Here is a 20,074-nt window from a genome sequence, read left to right as displayed (position 1 = left end):
TTACGGGAAGCCCTTAGCTTCACTCTAGCCGAAGGTCTTGCATGGTGGTGGAAATGTGGGAAGCCGGTGGTGAGCAACTGGAAGATGTTCCTTTAAACTCAATGTGCTGTTGAGGTGAGATGCAGCCAGGTGTGTCTGTCCAGCCCTACCTATCTCAATGTTTGGTCTTCCAGTGGCTCTTCAGGCATGTCTAGTAGTCTTTCAGTGGTGACATATGCACCATCATCTTTTTTGCACCCTGTTGGGGAGGAGAGATGTTCCCAGAAGTTAATGCTGGATTCTGGAAACCAGGCTTTTAACCATGTCATACTCATGTTTGAAATGGAAATTGGGTGGGGAGTCAAACTGGATGATGTGTGAAATTGGAAGAGAGTGTGGGCATAGTGCTTTCACCTGAGGCTTTTGATAGGAAGCAAAATAGCGGGAAACAGGCTTGTATTGTTATTGTGGCATTGAAAGGGCAAGGACAACTTTCATAGCCTCTTTGCTCTACTGTCAGTGGGAGCTATAAACACCAGAATACATAGAGTATGTATTTTATTTTAAGGTCTCAAAATGCTTGCAAACAATTCTTACTTAAACCTAGTCCCTTATTCTGGATTTCAGCAGATGCTGTGTTCCAGCCCATAGGAGTATTGCTCTCTTGGTGTGAGACCAGAGTCCTGTAGTGGCCAGGTTTGGGGCTATGCCCTTGGTATAGAAGCTGTGTTGATGTATTATGCAGAAGGTGAAACGAGGGGAATCACCGTGCCCCGATTGCTGTGCACACACGGTCCCTCTGCTGCACTGGTGGATGTGGAGACAGATATCCTTTGGGGAGCTGCAAAGGTGCTGGAGATGGGTTCAGAGCTTCTGCAGGGACAAATGAACACACCTCAATGCGCCATGGGGCAAAAGCAGAGCTGTTGCACTGCAACCACGTAGCTTGAAACATGTCTGGGTGATCCTATACCTGTGAAATATGGTATCATAGGAAATAAGTATATAATGTTCAGTGTAAGACCATGTGGAAGGAGAAAATATTTATTTACAAAATACATAAATAACTTGATTTTTTCCTCTTTCTTTCATAGATTTCATTCATTTACATGCACCCCATACTCGCAGGCACAGAGATGTCTGTGTTCAGGTGATCGGGCCAGGATCACTGGTGGGATGATGAGCTAAGGGACACCAGCTTTTGAGTTCTCATTTCACCTCTTGTTTTTTTCTCAGCTGATGACTACAAACTTACTTTTTTATTTTTTTATTTTTATTTTTTAAACTCATCTTTTATATCACTTAGGGGTTACTGATCTCAGCGTCATCCTCAATAGCCCATTGATGGGACTCCCTAGAGTCCTGGAAACATTTCCCAAGACCTTGATTCAAATCTCAGTGGAGTCAATGGTAAAAAAACCCCAACACTCTATGCTCAGCTTGGAGCATAAATCCGTTTCTGCATGAACATCACAGTTTCAGCTAACAATACTACTTGCTTAGCTCCTGCATCACATGGACCCAGCATGGCCAGGTTGGAGAAGAGCTGAGGTCTGCTCAGGCTTACAGCACAGTGGAGAGAAGGAGCTGTTTCATCCCTTCTGTACAGGATGCAACCTGCCTTCAATATCCCACACGCAATTTAAATTTACAGCACTGCTTTCATCCCATAGTTGTAACTGATACCTTACTGCAGGTAAGAGATTTTTAAAGGCAGAAAGTGGCATTAAGGTCATCCCGTCTGAATGCCTGTACATGTATTTCATCCATGTACTCTTGTCCTGAGACCTTCACTTGTGCCTGGCTAAATCATTTTGCATGCTGGAATTAGAGTTCAAAGAGATCTTGACATATTGGAGAAACAGGCTGCAATAAATGAGAAGTAGTTCAAGAGAGGTGAGGGCAGAGCATGACGCAGAGGTAGGAATCGGTGGTGGCACCAGTGCAGATGGGAACAGCTGGTGCAGGAGCAGTTCCACAGTGAATCACAAATCACGTCAGCAATGTTATTTCATTAAAAAAACCACAAACTAACAAACCCACTCAAAAATAATAAAAAAAACCCCACTTTTGGGCAAGTAATGTACTGAGATGTATGTAGCAGAATTTGACATCTAAGATGTGACATCTTTCCACATTCGTAAAGCCTCAGGTAGACTCTTTTATTCAGGTTTTGGCTTTGTACTTCAGCATAGCTGTGGACCAGAGAAAGTCCTGAGGACACACATGGTTGTTGCAGAAAGCTGGAAAGTATTGAATGGTTTTGAACAGAGAGAGAGTGCCACAGAGAAATGGATAATTGTCTTTCCATATATGAAATACAGTGGTCCGTTGGGATGCTCAGACCTGCTGTACTCACAGTCAAGAGGAGCCAGACTTGGATGTTGAAAGTCAAAAATGTATCAAGTGCTTTGCTGGAGCAAGTCTGAGGGATATTGTGCGTTTCTGGAGATGCTAGCAGGATATCTCCCCAGTCCCTCTCTTTGAAACTAGGGAAAAAAAAAAAAAAGTAATTACCATTCATTCCCTGCATTGATTTTCTGTCTGCGGTGACCTTGGTGCTGCTTGCTTTTCTTCATGCTCCCTAGGGCACAGGTCAGATCAAGCAATTATGGTTTTAATAAAAGGTGCCTGAGTATATGCATGGTGGCATTTGATTCTTATTATCTTGATGGCTTCTGCTGATCCTCAGTCATTACCCCACTACCCTCTCCTTTTCCCTGCCATGCTCCCAGTCCTTCATTCCATATTGGCATCCAACTGTTTGGAGTCTTAACCCATGTTTGACTTCCTGTGTGTTTGCAACCAAGACCAAATGCAGCATTAGTGGTCTCAAAGCCTGCTAACATGCGTGTAGAGCCAGTGATTTGAAACCAAAAACCTCATTGCTTGACAGCAGAGGTTAATATAGGACCGCTGACCCTGGCCTGCTGAAAACCGCCTGCATGGGGAGAGCAGGCTCCATGTGGATATTGCAGAGATCGATGGAAAAAGCCCTATCATTCCAGGCAGGATCAGGATTTGATCCAACAGAGCTGAGGGAGCATCGCTTGCAGCCAAGAATTGCTCCTTTTAAATGTTTTAGCTTTGCTCTCAGCAGAGAAAACCCAGAAGAAAACACAGCTTCAAGGCAATAATTTTCCCCGCCTTCCTTTGGGTTGATTTTTCTCTTGGCTGGAATGTTAGTTATTTTTTGTAATGCAGTATTTAATTATTACTTAATATAAACAATTTATGAACTGCTACAAGGGATGAATTATTTATGGGAGGGGAAGGAGTGCTTTTTCTGAGCCTTTCTGTTCTGTCAATTGCAATAAATATCAATCTATGGGTGTGTTTAAAACATGCATGCTCTGCCTGGGAGACAACAGTGCCTTCTTCCCTCGTCTGGTCTCTCAGTTATGTACCTGCTTAATACATTTGTCCCTAGCATGTTTTATTTCTTGATCAAGCTTGGAACAGCTCCAAAGGAAGAAGTATTTGCAGATTGTCTCGTTTCCAGATGCATATCATTTACCCAGTAGGTAACAAATGGCTCAGAGAGGCTGCAAACATTTGCTGTGCGCACAGAAGTGCTCAGCAATAACACATCCTCCTTCCAGTTCTTCGTAGAAGACTTACCAAACTGGTGCTTTTAATTTTTAGTCTCCAAATTTACTGTCTGGGAGCTGCTTTTTTTAAATAAGGAAATGGATTGCAGTGCACACTGTGCTGGCAGCTGGGCTCGGGTTTTGGCAGGTAGGTCTGTGGTTGCAGGTGCTTGCAGAGAGTGTGCAGTGGACTGATATATTTATTCACTCCTACATTAATAGTATCCTTCTTGGGAAGCGGATTTCCATGATCTAGTTGTATTTTTAGGGCTATTTATCACCACATTACAATGGCACCGTCCTCTAGACTGGGTGTATCTGGACACCCAGCACTGTATTAAAGCAAGTGGCCCATTTGCAACCTCCTCCAGATGCATCAGGCTGGGTCTGGAGGTGCCAGAAGACCCCAGAACATCAGACCACTGGGTGGTAACAACCCCATCAGCTTCCAAAACCATGTTGGTGCAAGATGCTCCTGAAATGGGAATGGTCCCTTGAGTCTCTTGGGTGCTTCTCGGTTCTTACCTCCTTTTTTTGTTTCCTGCATGCAGCATTTCTAAATCCCCCTTGCTGGCACAGGCAGCTGTATGCATACCCTGGGATTTTCTTTCATCTCGTCTTGGTTTTAGCTCCCCAGTATGTTACATGTAGACTCCTCGCATCTGGAAACAGAAAACCATGTCTCTACTCCACTTTTTCCTCCTAAGGGGAGTAAATCCTACACTTTGCATGCTGCTTATTGCTGTGCCGTGCCTTTAGGTTCCAGACACTCTGATTTTGGGGCTCCTTTCGGCCTCATGCCTCTCCTTTGGAGCAGAGTACCAGCCTTGGTAGCATGGAGCCATGATCATGTGTGTGTGAATGGTGTGTTTCCCTGATCATTTCGGGATGCTCAGAGGGATGCTTCTGATCAAGCACAGTGAGGGGCCTCTGAACATGGGCTACTTTGATGTAAAGGCACAACCCATTGTATCTGCGCTTCACTTTCAGGGCTTTCCAGGCCTTACAAGCACTGGAGAAGCCCTTGAAAACAATGAATTAATTATGGAATAACCAAAGTCCTTCCAGAATCTACTTTCTCACCATTTCCTGTATAAAGCTTTCTGACAGTCCTCCTTACCCTATTTCATTTCGTGATGTATTTCATGTGGACAGCACGGTACCAGCAGTGACCAGTAATTGCTTTGTTCACTCACATTGGTCCTTGTTCTACCTAATTAGGAGGAGATTTCACAATACAGCCATCTGCTCCAGTGCCTTGTGTTGTCTCCCAGACTCTCCTGAGATAGTGTTGATGATCCCAGTATTTACTGATTCAATATCATGGGACTAATCCAGTTCTTGGAGAGCCAGAGTCTCCCCATTACATCATTACTGATGCACAAGTGATGCTGGTGGTTTCCCAAACTTGCAGAGGTGGGGTGGGAAAATGACAAGCATTTTCTACACTAGTTTTCTCATTTCCTACAATTCATCTCCTTTTGTACCACCTGCAAGCAGGCAGAGCTTCTAAAAGAATGATGGGTTAACTGGAAGTGGCATGGACTTGAGTATTACACTTTAATGGACCAAATCTTGCTCCCCATCACATGCATACAGCCCTGGTGTTTGTGGTGGTCTATTTTAGGGCTTCCTAAAAAGATGCACAGGCATATTAAACTTCGGACACTTCCCAAGGAAACCTTGCTACCTCCCAGTTCTCCCACACTGACCCCCTAAACTCTCCGCCTGTCTGCTCAGCCCAGTTTAGTTCTTTCCGTGGTGCTTTTAGAACATCCTTCCCCATAGCCCCCAGGGCAATTTCAGTGTAATTTCTGTGCTTCCTCCCTAGTGATTCTGCATATGTCATGCAAACTCTGGAGCAGGAGCTCTGCACCTTATCATCCACAGCACAAATCAAACTTACCTCTAGATTTTGCAGCCCTCGAAATAAGGCAGTATTAAGGGTAAAGGGGGTGGGGGGTAGGGGTGGGGACCTGACTCAGCTTTTTGTTGCTCTTCCTTAGCTCAGTAATCCTTTATCTTAAGATGCTTGCTCAAGTCTCAGTTCTCTTCTTTCACCTGCTTAGTTCATGCCCAACTCTGTTAACGGTTCTTCCAGTTAAAAACAATGACAACCTCTTAATTTCAACTGAAGAAACATTGAATGGGTACGTTGCACAGGAAGATGTAAAATGGAAAGCAGAATTAAGCCCTCTGCCAAAGCCAGCAACTGGCTGTCTCTTTTGTATGCTAAAAAAATATTTTAGATTCATTATATATATAAAAATCTTGTAAAGAAATAGCACGAGCTCAAATACATACACAAACACACATGGCAGAGGCAGGTGATCAGACCAAATGTAGGCTCATCTGCCTTCATCCACGTTCTGTATTGCATTATTCGAGGCTGTGTGGTTGTTGCACTGCCTCGTGGGACACAGTAGAAATGCAGCTTATCAAGCTGCAGAGCTTTTTGCTGTGAAATATTCATTGTGTTGGACCTGGTACCCCAGCTGATGGATTCAAGGGATTTCTGCCAGAGTAGTTCTTGCAAAAAATATCTGCACCCATCAGTGGGAAACCACAAGCCTCTGTACGGTGGGGATGGGTGGCCGCTCGCCAGCATGCTTTGCAGATGAATGCTGTATAAAGTGTCATGGATTTGAACTCTCTTTCCTTTTCTGAGAATAAGATGTTATGCATCCAAAGCATATATATGTATATATATGAAAGACATTTGGATGATACGTTATTTCCTATGTTTTACTTTGTAGACTAGAAAAGGATAAAATTGGGTGTCTTTGGAGCTTAAGCATATGTGTACACTCGGCATTCACAGACGATATTTTAGCTTAGAGGCTCTGAGTTACTGAAGTTTAAGATCAGTTAGGAGATACCTGGTTGTTGCAACACCCAGGTTTCAGTGGTCTCACAGAAAATAAGAGGCCATCCTGGTTGCTTGGCCTCTAAGCTGAGCTGCAGGCTTCTCTATCCCATAGGCACGTTGGAGATACATCTTGGTGTGAGCAGCAACTGAGGCTGTGACCTTGCATCAGCATCTCCATCAGCTCTGCAGGATCATTGAGGTGGAGGGGGGATGCTGCCAGGAGACGGCAGGGATAGACCATGCGTTTACCTACTATGGGCAGTATGTACAGAAGTAATATGTCGTATTCAAGATTTTCTTTGCATTGGACTTTCAGCAGCATGTTACTGCTCCAGCCCAGTGCAAAGAAAAACCTGAATACAACATATTCTGGGCACTAAATTTGCCATGGGGCTTGGTTTACTGCTCTTGTACTTAGTGGTCAACGTCCTTGTTCCTCAGTGCCTCCTCCATGAATGTTCATGGGAATCCTGATCCATGATCTCCCTTTTCCTAGCATTTGCCTTGTTGCCATCTCAGACATGTAAACCTTTTGGAATCAGGTGACTAGGTCTGAACAGAGCAACAGAAAGCAATAGAACTGCTTCCGTATTTTAACTGAAATGCAGACTGTGACTTAACAAGTTTCTTCATATTTTATGTGTATGATTCCTAGGATGCCTGGTGCCCAGTCATCTTGTGAAGGGTATTCAGATACAGTCATATAGTAGCTACTACAGTGAGGAGCAAATAGTAATGCTCCGAGTCATCAATGCAGTGGCAAAACAATAGCTGCTATTTAAGTTTCACCATCTTCCTCCTTTACTCCCTTTACTGCTGAATCTACTTCTGCTCATGTGCCAGGGTGAGCGATTACGCTGTCACGCAGACTAGAAATAAAATCAGAGGGCAACGCTAATTTTGAGCTGCATTAGAAATACAGAAATAAGGGAAGTAATGATTCCCTGAAGGGAGCAGAAAAATACAGCTAGCCAAATAGCATTGCTGTGACAGAAGAGCTATTTCATGTCAGACAGCTATGTCCTGACCTTCCTTTGGAGAGACCCATCCTTCCGCATCTGTGATTTCGATGATAATTGAATAAATTCAGACAAAATCTTACCTGTCATCCCCAGCACCACTCGTCTCCATCTTTTGCCTCAAGGGCAAACCTTGCGGTTCCTATGCAGCTGAACTGCAGCATCACTGAAGCATCCCCAGCCTGGAGAAGGGCCAGGATCTAGGGAACAGGAGCTGGTGATGAGCTCAAGGGCTTCGCACCAGAGCTCCCAAGAAAGATTTCTGCAGAGCTGGGGGGAGGGGACCCTGCCTGGGGCAGGGGCGGTGGGACTGGGTGGTCTTGAAGGTCCCTTCCAACCCAAACCCTTCTGTGATTCTATGATAAGATTCTATGCGCCAACCTTCATCTCCCTGGGCAGCAGCTCTTCGGTTCTGTAGGTGTCTGGCCTGCTATTGCTGAAGGTGATGGGGTGCCTTTGGGTTCCCTCCCCATCCTGCTGCTGGATCTCTGGTGTGGTCTGATTGTACTATGAGTTTGTGAAACGCAGTTGCTTCATTTGACCTAAAGTGCTTCATTTTCCTCAGCCTTGGCACATCTTGCTGCACCAGATTGCCGCACTGACAAGTCACATCATGGATTCCCGTACAGCTTCTGCCGCCTGCCCTACCAGTCTCCGACTCAGGCAGTCACTTATGCCCGTATTTACATGGAAGTAGCAGCTAAGAGCCACTGTGCATGTGCTGGAAGTGTTTCGCTGAACTGAAATAATACATTTTTAATTCGCCTCTCGTGTCTTCAGACACTAGAAACGAGGTGCTGAAAACATCTCTCTAGCAAGAATCCCACTGGAGCCAAAGGCTCGCGAGGCCACCAGCGGAGCACAGCTTCAGTGTGCCACATTGCGTGGGGATGGGCAGAGGCAGGCTGGCTTTAGCTGGAGACACACCCAGTGTGCACTGCCTGTTTCTCTGTATCCCATCGGATATTTGAATGAGTTCATTGCACTTCACATGAGTTGCACTGAAAAATCGTTGCACTTGAAGAAGAGCAGAATTTACCACGCAGTGTTGTCTTTGCAACTTCCTCCACTTTTCCCACTATGATGGTTTCTTCTCAACATGTTTTTCCCCTGGGACCTTGAGGGATGAGCGTAGTTTAGTTAATTCATGTGTCCATACCTTGATGCAGGTGTGCAGTTGTCCCATGTTGTCTTGGAGTCAGGTATATGATGCTCTTTGGCCCAGCAAACTCTTCACAGGAGCACGTTGGCTCTTCTCATGCTGTTGAGGTTTCTCCAGCCTATCCAGATCTGACTATTGGCAACACTTTTCCCAATCCTGTTCTTGCTACAGCACCATGTTGATAAAGATGCTTCTACGTCAAAGTGTCTGTGCTATGAGCTGCTTTGTTTGTTTAACCCTGTGGCAAATTTCACAGTCATCTGCCGGTTTGGAGGACAAGAGGGATGAGACACTGCTCTTACTCCAGCCAGCTGGAGAACAGACATACAGTGCGTTAAATGGGATATTGGCAGAGCTTTGACCTGACCCATTTTCCAGGAGTGAACATGACATTTACAGATGGTTTATTTCTGCAAGCAAGCTCAGAAATGTCAGGCTGTGATCACGCTGGGAGTGTTCCTAGCAGTCTGCATTGGTTGGCTTCCTTGGTGACACCAACTTTACAGGCTTAAGCATGTATGAGGACAGCACAGAAGCTTCTGTATGGAATGGCCAACATGTGTCGCTTCCTTAGCAGGACCCATGAGCTTATAACGTCGAGGCAGAATCAGAGAGGTATAAATGGGTGAATCTCCATGCGGTTGCGATTCGCACACCAGGAGGGTTCCTGAGGTCTCGGCTATCACTGGGTTTAACCTCTCTCCAGGTCTCCAGATGGACCTTTCCCTGGTTTCTGGCATTTCTGCAGTGGGATCTCCTGGTGTGATGTTCCCCAGAGTCCATGCTTTTCCTGTTGGTTGGGTTTAGCTATCAGGAGGTAGGGAGGGCCTTGGGCTGCCGGGCTGTAGCAGATGCTGGTGGACATCCTTTGTGTGGCTCAAACTGTGCTTTCCCCGTGGCTGGCTGAGCACAGGGACTTGGGTGAATGCTGCAGGCTGTAGAGTAGCGTTAATGTGAAGGTAGCGGTGGAAGGAAGGAGATGATCCTGGGGGTGCTGGTGTTTTACTCTGAGGTCCACAAAACGGACATTGCGTGTCAAAGGTGCCCAGATGTGCCACCTAGTCTGAGCGTGGGGGTTTATCTCACCCTTTCCTATCATACATGGACCTCTCCATGCTGCTCAGTGTCCCAGTGGCTGGCTCTTCCTCACGGATGGTCCTCAGTTCTCTGTGCTCAGAGTAGCAACTGTCTGTGCATGGGCAGTGGCAAAGCTGTTACTCTCCCACAGCTATGTTGCTCTCTCAGCTCTTTGGCCCTCTGCAATGTTCACCATCACCTGCAGTCATGTATTTATGACGTTTTTGACATGACAGCATGCACAATAGTTCTGCTTCCTTGGAAGGCATTGCTCTGTGGCCCTCAGGCAAAGCAATATCCATGATTTGTGGGCAGCTGATTCAATCAGCCTTTATAAATGGATTGCACCATGGTTCTGCTCTGCTAAATGACTTCATCCTTTTTCAGGACATAAATTCTATCTTACTCATAGCCTGCTTCAGCCAGTACCGAAGTCGCCTTGTTGAAGGCTTGGCACTTTCCTCCTCTTTTATGCTAGTGCTGTACTTGGTGGGCCCTAACCAAGGATGCCCACAGATACTTGTCCCTCCTGATCCTGCTCACGCTTACTCCTTTGTGCATTGTCCAAGTTTCAAATGCATGCATTAATATGTCACTGTTTCAGCCTTTGTACACCATTAGATACTGGCTCATCCACACTGACTTGCTCTGTGTACATGTATGGATGTGTGTGTGCGCGCATGTCTTAGAGGTTGATTATTAATGTTTGGGAGAAAATAATCTTGGGCACCAGGAGCTTCATTATACCATTCATAGTCTCAGTGCAGCCTTACAGTAAATTATTGTGTACAAGAGAATAGCATGGGCACTAGAGGATAAAGCTGTCATTAAGCATCCACGTAGGAGTGGGGGACAGGGCACTTGATGCAGCAGACAATGACGGAGGTGGTTCTTGTATTTGTGTCATATTGTGTGTGTTGACAAGACCATTGCAGTAGGAGCTGGTTGGAATTGACCTTTCAACCAAAGGGGGCTGGGGTGAGAGTTGGGATGAAATGGTGGAAGCCAGTGTCCTGGGGTGAAGCAATGTGTCGAGCAGCATAGAATCATCCAGGTCCAGGATTTTAGACTTACTTCTCTGGGAGGCAAGAACACACTGTGCCATTTACTATTGCATGAGGGACCTCAGCATGGGTCAGTGTTTCTTTATTGCTGAAAATGTGTTAGGAGTCATGTTTTGGCTCTTGCAGAACAGTAACCATTGATCAGGCTTTTCTTTAAAATTAATTGTGTTTGCAGGAGGATACACAGCCTGTTTATTCTAAGTCTGAATGGAATTTTTCTGTTCACATTAGAGAACAGCTTTAGGATCAAGCTATGTGCATGCTTGTCATGTGAGCAATCCTCTCTGAGCAGAATTGGCTTACAGTCCAGCTACTCCAGTGTCTTCTGGCTGATCGCAGCCAGGACCAGACAACCGGAGGGAGGTTGGAGGAGATTCCTGCAGTGTGGAATAGCTCCTGCTTTGGCCCATAGTTTGTAGAGAACAGCTAAATGCTGAAGAGCAGTGTTAATGAGTATCATCTCAAGGATGTGTTGCTGAAATTTCCTTTGAGAACTCTGAATATTCTCAATATCCATCTAAACAACCATGAACTAATTAAATTTCATTATATACTGAGCTTCAGTGACCTCCTTTGGCATTGTGTTCCAGAGTTCAACCAGCCGTTATCATTGATTTTGGAGTTCCCACTGTTTAATTTCACTGAACATCTCTTTCCCTGCATTAAGACAGAAAAGGGAGCTGGAGAATATTTGAGAGCAAATTCTCTATTTCTCTATTGCAGAAACGCAAAATAATTTGAAAATCCCAAACAAATTTGCTACTTAGTTTGGCCCAAATGTCTATTTTTTCATTGTTGTTTTGTTTAGAGGAATATTGAAGAGAAATGTGATGTTCTGAAATATTCCTTATAAGGCAGTTTGATGTGTTGCTTCATAAGGGGATTCATAGTCTTTTTGTATTGTCCTGAGTAGAATAAGGAAAAAAAAGGGATGGAAAATAATTAAAGAAACTGAAAAAGAACTTTTACTTTTAGAATGAATGAAGTGTTTCAGGCCAAACATTCTGTAAAGGATTTTCCCCCCAGTGAAAACTGTGAATATTTTTCATTTTTGATTGAGCCATAGTTTTCCGTATTAAGCTAGAAATATCCCTGTGCAGGACTCCACCATGAAGTTCCTAATCTCCCTTTTCTGCATGTTAAGATGACGGAATTGGGCTGGCTCAGTGCCAGTAAAACTGCTGTCAGCAGAATAGATGGACATCCTGTGCTCGCTCTGAACAAACATAACCTGCCTTCAAAGTCTTTCGTAGTAGGTGGAAGCCTTGAAGTGGTTAAACCTGGCCCTGTCTCCCCTTCCTTTTTCCTCTTGGCTTTGCTCTGGCATCAATAGATGAAGGCAATCAATGCCTACACGAGTGTTGGTGAGCATCTCCAGAGACAGCTGCATGCTGTAGCTTGGGGCTCACATCAACCCCGTGTCTCTTGGCTGGGATGCAGGGGGGTGTTCAGGTCACCTTCCCCTGCAACCACCTTTAGCAAGCCTCAGCCAAGGGAAAAATGCAATTAAAATAACATAACCAGAGTGGATGAAGCCCCACGCAAGAGCAGCATGGTATCCACTGATATATGTGGAGAGCAACTCTTGGCTTTAATGGGTAAAGATCAGACCACCATGTCCCCAGGCTACTGTCATGAGATCTTCTACCTATTAATTTCTAAAACATCTGCCCCATCCTATGCAGCTCTGCGTTCTCATCTGGTGGGTAGATGGCTAAACTTTTATCTTCACTGGGAATTTTTTGTGTTGGACTTGGTTTGCAAAAGGTCATCCTAGGCCTCATATACACCTTTTTGTTGAGTTTCAGTTTGATTTCCATTTCAGGTGAGTGCTGGGTTCCTGAATTAATTCTTATTCTTTACAAGGCTGGGACTTGAGCTAGGCAGAAAATTAGGAAACGCGTAATTTGCTGCTATTTCAGTTCAACGCGTCCATTTCATGCCAAGATAGCAAATCTTAAAATCCTCCTCAGCAAAATTAAAAGCAATGAAAATCCCTTATATAAAGAATTACAGAGCTGGACTAAGCTGTGCCTTGTTGGCTACATCCACACTGATGCTAGTCGGTGCTCATGACCCATCCTTGCAGTGTGAGCAAAGGCTTTTGTTCACATTTAAGGTGAGCTTTGGGGCTGAGCTCTTTTAGGATGGGGTCTTAGCATGCTCCTGAAGTATTTTCAGAGCTAATTTTGTGCGGAGTGGTCTGTGGTGCTCCAGACATCACTATGACCTCTTGTTCTTAAAATAGGGGAAAATAACATTTTCAGGGCTTATTTAAGATTGCAGACAGAATTTATAACTTTTGGGCACTTTTGCCACAAATTGGCTTTGGGATGTTAAATAGTCATGAGGGCAGTCTCAAAACTGCAGCGGCTTTCTCCAAACCAAGGTTAGCTTTAGTTTTACAGGAGCAACCGTTATGGTATGAGTCTGGAGGAGGCCACGGAGCTGGTCAGAGGGCTGGAGCCCCTCTGCTGTGGGGACAGGCTGGGAGAGCTGGGGCTGTGCAGCCTGGGGAGGAGAAGGCTGCGGGGAGACCTTAGAGCAGCTGCCAGTGCCTGGAGGGGCCGACAGGAAAGCTGGGGAGGGGCTTTGGGCAAGGGCAGGGAGTGGTGGGACAGGGGGGAATGGCTTGAAGCTGAGAGAGGGGAGATTTAGGTTGGACATGAGGAAGAAACCCTTCCCCGTGAGGGCGGCGAGGCGCTGGCCCAGGCTGCCCAGAGCAGCTGTGGGTGCCCCATCCCTGGCAGGGCTCAAGGCCAGGCTGGACGGGGCTGGGAGCAGCCTGGGCTGGGGGGAGGGGGCCCTGCCCGGGGCAGGGGGTGGGACTGGCTGGTCTTGAAGGTCCCTTCCAGCCCAGACTGTTCTGTGATTCTACAAAAACTTAGAGAACAGATGTTTAGTATTCCCAGAACAAACAAAAATTAAATAAATAATATAAATCAGCTCTTAAAGCTGCTGCTTTTCCTCTCACTTCTTTGCTGCATATAAGAAGTATATAAATTTATAAAGCAACATAAATATCCTAGACCATCAGGCCAGTTCCAGATAGCACAGTATGACTGCCCTAAGAGGCTGTAGGAGTGCTGTGTGCTGCTTGGGCAACATGAGCTCGTGGTGACTTAGGACAGTATCAGACAGACATTTGATGGAGAGTCCCCAGACCTGGAATGGGGATTTAGGTCACCTTCCTGAGACTTCCCCATCATCCCTACAATCAATAGAGATGCAGACCCCAAGCAGGGCACCTGCCACCTCATTTGTACTTTGCGTGAGTAAACTCAATGTGCCTGCCACTTAAACATGGTGATTCAGGCTGCAAAGTTGCTAGCACACTCCTGCCTACGTGTTTGGCCCAGGGTAACTAGTAAATTGTTGGGCAATTGTTGGGCTGAGTTCAGGAGCTGACATATTTCAAGGGTAGTTCCCAATAGGCTGTTTTCCTTCACTCATCTGTGGTGGAGTCAGAGAGATACAGAAATTAGTACTTCTGTGCTAATTAACCATGGTAAGTTGAATTTCTGGGCACTGACGCAACCAGCACAGAACAGCCCGTGTCTATTCTAGTAACTTTTTTTTTGAGTTTATAAGTTGCCTGAATATCAAAAATAGGCACTGAGATCAGCTCGCTGCACCAGACGTAGCTGTAGTAAATGATCTGAGTTTCTCTCCTCCTTCTACTGCCTCTGCAAGCTCTGGACAGCAGATCATGCAGAATTGGGCACACTGGGTCCTTCAGCGTGATCACAGCAGGGAGTAGCTGGTCCACCCAAGGTGTAGTAGGACTCCATGCAAACGTCACACATGCTTTCTCACATGCTTGAAAGAAACTGGCTCTAGTGTAATAGCTGGTGATGTGAAATCACAGACATTTGTCTGGAAAGGATTTGGAATAGAATCACAGAATGGTTTGGGTTGGAAAGGACTTTCAAAGGTCATCTAGTCCAACCTCCCTGCCATGGGCAGGGGCACCTTCAACTAGGTCAGAGTTCTATCCAACTTGACCTTGACTGTTTCCAGGGATGGGGCATCTACCACCTCTCTGGGCAACATAATATTTCTAGATGTGCGCTGAATCCATGTGACATACCTGATGTTGACAACTTCTTTGTCAACACTGTAAAATATTTCAAGATGAATACCCTTCTATCCTCCTCTTCCAGAGAAGATTGTGGCTGAGCTGTTTCCGAGCTGGTGGATGTTGCTGGATGCATGCTGATGCTCTAAGAACAGCTGTTGGTCTATCCTTGGCCTGCAATGCCAGGGTCATCTTGGGAGACACAGAGTAGTCACGGGTCCTGTTGCCAAGTGTGGCAGAGCTGAGTACTCAGAGAATTGTTACATCTGCTTTAAGACCAGCAAAGCAAGGACGGAGAAGACCAGAGGAATTTGTGCTCAAATTGAGTCAAATGAGATAGGTTGTTGCATTAAGAGCCCAGCTGTATTGCATGATGTCTTGCTGTAGCATTTCAGCAGCCAGCCCATGGGAGTGCAGAAATGCATTCCCTGCCAGCCCAGAGGTAGCACAAGGCTTTTCTCTCCCTTTTCTTCACCTCATGTGTCTGCCTCTTCTACAAAGATCACAGGCTTTTCAGGGAGCAGTCTGCCTCTTTCTGCATGTTTGCATAATGCAGCACAAAATGAGGTTGCCAGGCACTAGGGTAACAAATACGATCACACTGCTTCAAAACTCACCTCCCTATATACCAGCATTTTATGAGCAGCAGAATTAATAAATCCTGGTTTGTGTTCCATCTTCGGAGTCCAGCCTCTGTGCACGGTACTACAGCTTCCATCCTTTGTCTCTGGTTCTGTAGGTTTGCTGATTGACCTGGTGGTCCATGTGGGCTGGTTGTCCAGCTGGCCTTAGAATGAGTGAGAAAATGAGTTTTGCCTGTCTTTCTCTCAGCTGAAGAACACAGTTTGGATGTGTCTCCTGTGCCCACTCACTGATTTTGAGAAAAGGTGTTGTGATTATTACCTTGGAGATTCCTACCTCTGACACAAATATGACAGAAAATGGCCAACGGGCTCAGAAGTTGCTAGGAAGGAATCTGAGTGACAGATAGACATGAAAAGAGAGAACTGGTGCATGATTTAATTCCTTTTGGAAGGCAATTGAAAATGCATAGCCTACTTTGGAACCAACGTGGATCCTAGGAAGAAACCTCTTATCTTCTGAGCAGCTTAGGGTGAACTCTGAGTTTGTCAGTAATGTATTTACATCTTTAATCCAGTTCTGTAATCCTGGTTTTTAAAGATGTTTCCTCTTCTTTTCTCTGAACTCTTCATGCGGGAGGGATATTTTAACAATGGACTGCAGAGAAGTGTCTGTGGACAAATGGGTGACGTTCACTGAACGGGAAAGAAGGGGACACAGATGAGCCCATTCACATACTGCTCATTCAGTGCTACAGTTTCATGAAGAATAGCATCCTTCAAACAATCCCAGTAACCCTGGGCCTTTGGCTGTATTATCCAGTCCCAGGGAGGGCTGAATGGTAAAAGAGGGGGAAGGAAACGAAGAAATACGGGGAAATAAAAAGTAGATGTAGGTAAAATCAACACTAAGGGTAAAGAGTTGGAGATGGGATTTGGCTCCTAGATTAAGATACCTACATTTAGGGGTGTACGTGTGAGTGTCTTCACACATGCTAGATGTTTGTATTCCCATTAGTGGAGATCTAGTCAGTTAATGGAGCCCAAAGAGGCATTGAGCTCATCCTAAGGCAGTCATCTTTGCCATTGCGAAGGTCTTTCCAAGCTCCACCAACTGTGTTGGCCAAGCCATATTGACTGCCGCAAGTCCAGACACAGTCACCCTGCAGATATGGTGAGACCTTAATGTAGGTGTCTTAGGAGGAGAAACACCCAGGGAACTGTTGCAGCCAGCAGTTATCTTGGAAGAGAAAGGTTTGTTCTGTCTTTGCAGTGGGATTATGTGAATGGGAAGTGTAGTACTGGGTGGGCAGGGAGCTGCACTGATCCTGCACATGAAGGGATCATTTGTCACTGGACCCTTGGGACAACAGATGAACTTCTGCAGCCTAGCCTTCCCATCTGAGTGGGTCCTCTGGTGACTGATGAATTGTGTATGTCCATAGTGAAGCTGAGCCTCTGGACTCAGTCTAACTGCTTACCTTCCTAAAAGTAAAAGCTGAGTATCTCCATGATCATTTGTCAAAGTTGGTTGAAGCTGATTAAGATGTTCAAATCTATTATGCGAAGGGAATGACTGGCAGTACCCTCACACAGAGTTTGTTTCCCTAGTAAACCAGGCTGAAAATGAATTAACACAACCCAAAGGTGGTTGAGTGGAACAGGGCGGGAGGGACAGAGTCTGCAACTTAAAAGTCCCATTGCCTCAGAGGTCCCAAAATTAAAATAAGGGCTTTGATTTCCAAGGAAAATTCACCCCATTGCGGAGGGCACTGTTCGGATAGCTCCTGGCTTGCACTGGATTCTTAAGGTTCTAACCACCTGGGACTATGTCTGGACACAACCTGTTTAAAGTAGCAACACACTTGGGGTTTCTCCATCCCCATCCTGATATGAATGGCATTTTTTAGAGAGAAAATTTAAATGTTTTTCTTCAAAACTGAAAGATGTTGGTGCACTGTTGGGAAGAACTACAAAAGGCAAGAGAAGGGGTCTGTGGATGGGAACCAGAATGTGTCCAGCAGATGCTAAAAATCTTTTAAATGTGATTGGGTTTTTTTTTCTCCAAAACGTTGCAGCTCTGTCCAAAAGAAATGAAAGATGGGTGTTATTTTTTCCAGTAACTCGAGAATTCACCATCAGATAATAAAGAGAAGCCATAGTTCACAATACTCTACATTTCCTACTCTGCTTGAATTTACATTTAAAACAATTTTGTCTTAAACTGTTCCTTTACAGTCTTAACAAAACTGTTGCATATAATTTGGTGTAATATAAGCAAAATTGTGTTTACAGGCATGTGTAAGGGGTGTCTGGGATATCTTGGCTCCTTACACTTCTGAATCACCCAGCTCACTTGCCTGCAGGGAAGTTTGCTGAGAAGTGTCCGTCCTGTGTTGAGTTAGAGAACTTGAATTTTGGTATTCCTTTCTAAATAGTCTTTTCCACCCTAATTGCAAGAGTCAGGACCTGCTTGCAGGTGTTTTCAGTGTAGAGGTGAAGCTGGAGAGACAAAAAAAGTACCTGTTTTCCAAAAAAAAGCATTGCAGTCACATCTGAGGCCAGATTTGCAGAGGGCACCTGACCATTGCCATGCAACTAGCAGGTTCTCTAGTGCTCAGGACTGGCTGATTTTAATAGAATTGATTTTAATTTGAACTAATCCTAGTGTGTCGATGGGTTTTGGATGAGGTAAATGAGCTGTTGGGAGCTGGTTTCTTTGTAAACCTGACTGGATGGAGGCACAAGCCTTTCCAAATAGACCTTGGTGAGAATGGGGGATTTCCATTCCCACCTTACCACTATGCTTCTGTTGGTTTAATTCCTGAATCCCTTATTTTTTTTGATTTTCAGAAATGAGTTCAGACCCTGGGTAGACGTCAAGCCTGTGAAAGCTATAAAAGCAAAGGCCCAGTACAAGCCACCAGAGGAGAAGATGATCCATGAAACCAGTTACAGCGCTCAGTTCAAGGGGGAAACCAGTAAGCCTGCTCCAGCTGATAACAAATTCCTGGAACGCAGAAGGATACGCACTCTCTACAGCGAACCCTACAAAGAACCGCCAAAGGTGAGAAAGGTGGCAGAAGTGACTCGGTGCCATCACTGTTCCTGGTGGGACATGTCCAACACAGTAAGGCTGGGCTGAATCCTGCCTGCTGTCATTCCCTTTATGTGGCATCTTCGTTTCTGACCACTGGCTGCATCTGGGGATCCACCTTGGATATGGTGGTGGATGAAAAGCTGGACATGACCCAGCAATGTGTGCTCACACCCAGAAAGCCACCCGTGCCCTGGCTGCATCCCCAGCAGCGTGGCCGGCAGGGCGGGGGAGGGGGCTCTGCCCCTCTGCTCCCCTCTGCTGAGACCCCCCCACAGCGCTGCGTCCAGCTCGGGGGTCCTCAGCATCAGAAGGACACGGACCTGTTGGAGCGGGCCCGTCGGAGGCCACGGAGCTGGTCAGAGGGCTGGAGCCCCTCTGCTGTGGGGACAGGCTGGGAGAGCTGGGGCTGTGCAGCCTGGGGAGGAGAAGGCTGCGGGGAGACCTTAGAGCAGCTGCCAGTGCCTGGAGGGGCCGACAGGAAAGCTGGGGAGGGGCTTTGGGCAAGGGCAGGGAGTGGTGGGACAGGGGGGAATGGCTTGAAGCTGAGAGAGGGGAGATTTAGGTTGGACATGAGGAAGAAACCCTTCCCCGTGAGGGCGGCGAGGCGCTGGCCCAGGCTGCCCAGAGCAGCTGTGGGTGCCCCATCCCTGGCAGGGCTCAAGGCCAGGCTGGAGGGGGCTGGGAGCAGCCTGGGCTGGGGGGAGGGGGCCCTGCCCGGGGCAGGGAGGGTGGAGGTTGAAACTAGATATCTTGAAGGTCCCTTCCAGCCCAAGCCATTCTGTGATTCTGTGGGCTTTAGTACAGGTTGATGCACTTTAGGCACAATAGTGCCCTACATCAAACCAAAAAAAGTGAGGGCAGGACCCAGATAAAGAGGTTTTTGCATTGTCATTTCCTAGGACAGGTTTCTCTTCCTCCAAAACTATAGGCACCCCACATTACACTTAATATCAGGAGCAATATGGTAAGAGCCAAATCTTCACCTGCAATTAATTTGGAGCGCTCCACAGATTTTGACAGTAAGCACTTTTGCCTTTGATCAGATCGAGGACGTGTCTCGAGAAAGGCCTGGGCATGAAGTTCTTCTGGCCTTGTTTTCTAGGAGTAGCAGAGGATACGCATATAAAAGGAGTCAGTCTGTGCAGTTTTAAACCTAGAACTATTAGTCCTTCCCAGGCTTTATCAGTGCTTAGATTTGTGAGGTGTCAGAAGGATGGCAGGGCCAGCACGGAGGAGCTGAAGGTTTCTGTTCCTCCTTAATTTCAAAGATGTCACCCCTGTTTTAGGGACTGTAGACACAGGTGGATGCAAGACACTTTTGTGGACTGTGCTCAGGTGCTAGTTGGTGTCCTGCACCCCAGCTATCCCCAAGTAATTTTCCTTCATTGTGGAAACCTGTTAAGGGACAAATAGACTGAGGAACCAGGTTGTACAAGGAGGGGGGGGGGGGGGCAGGGCGGCGCGATTTATAGCAGCCTCTTTGTCCTGAGCACCATTTCTCTGCTTTGAATCCAGAGAGAGACAATCCCCTGTGGGCTTGCAAGGTCCCTCCTGA

The 20,074-nt window shown here is 46.1% G+C and overlaps 1 protein-coding gene across 2 annotated transcripts in view; it reads left to right on the top strand.

The window, feature by feature from the left end:
- The window catches only part of MAP6 (microtubule associated protein 6), a 45,505-nt gene that overhangs the window by 11,641 nt on the left and 13,790 nt on the right, over positions 1–20,074 (top strand). For both annotated transcript variants that reach the window (XR_008731075.1, XM_055703093.1), the window contains exon 2: positions 18,273–18,486. Coding sequence is in view for 1 of the 2 variants with exons in the window: in XM_055703093.1 (XP_055559068.1) it covers positions 18,273–18,486 (214 nt within the window). In the remaining variant the exon portion in view is untranslated. The remainder of the gene's footprint in view (positions 1–18,272; positions 18,487–20,074) is intronic.

This window comes from Falco cherrug, chromosome 2 (genome assembly GCF_023634085.1).
Source record: "Falco cherrug isolate bFalChe1 chromosome 2, bFalChe1.pri, whole genome shotgun sequence".
NCBI lineage: Eukaryota > Metazoa > Chordata > Aves > Falconiformes > Falconidae > Falco > Falco cherrug.
Note: the sequence above shows the minus strand (reverse complement) of the source record. Positions and strands in the feature narration are given on the sequence as shown.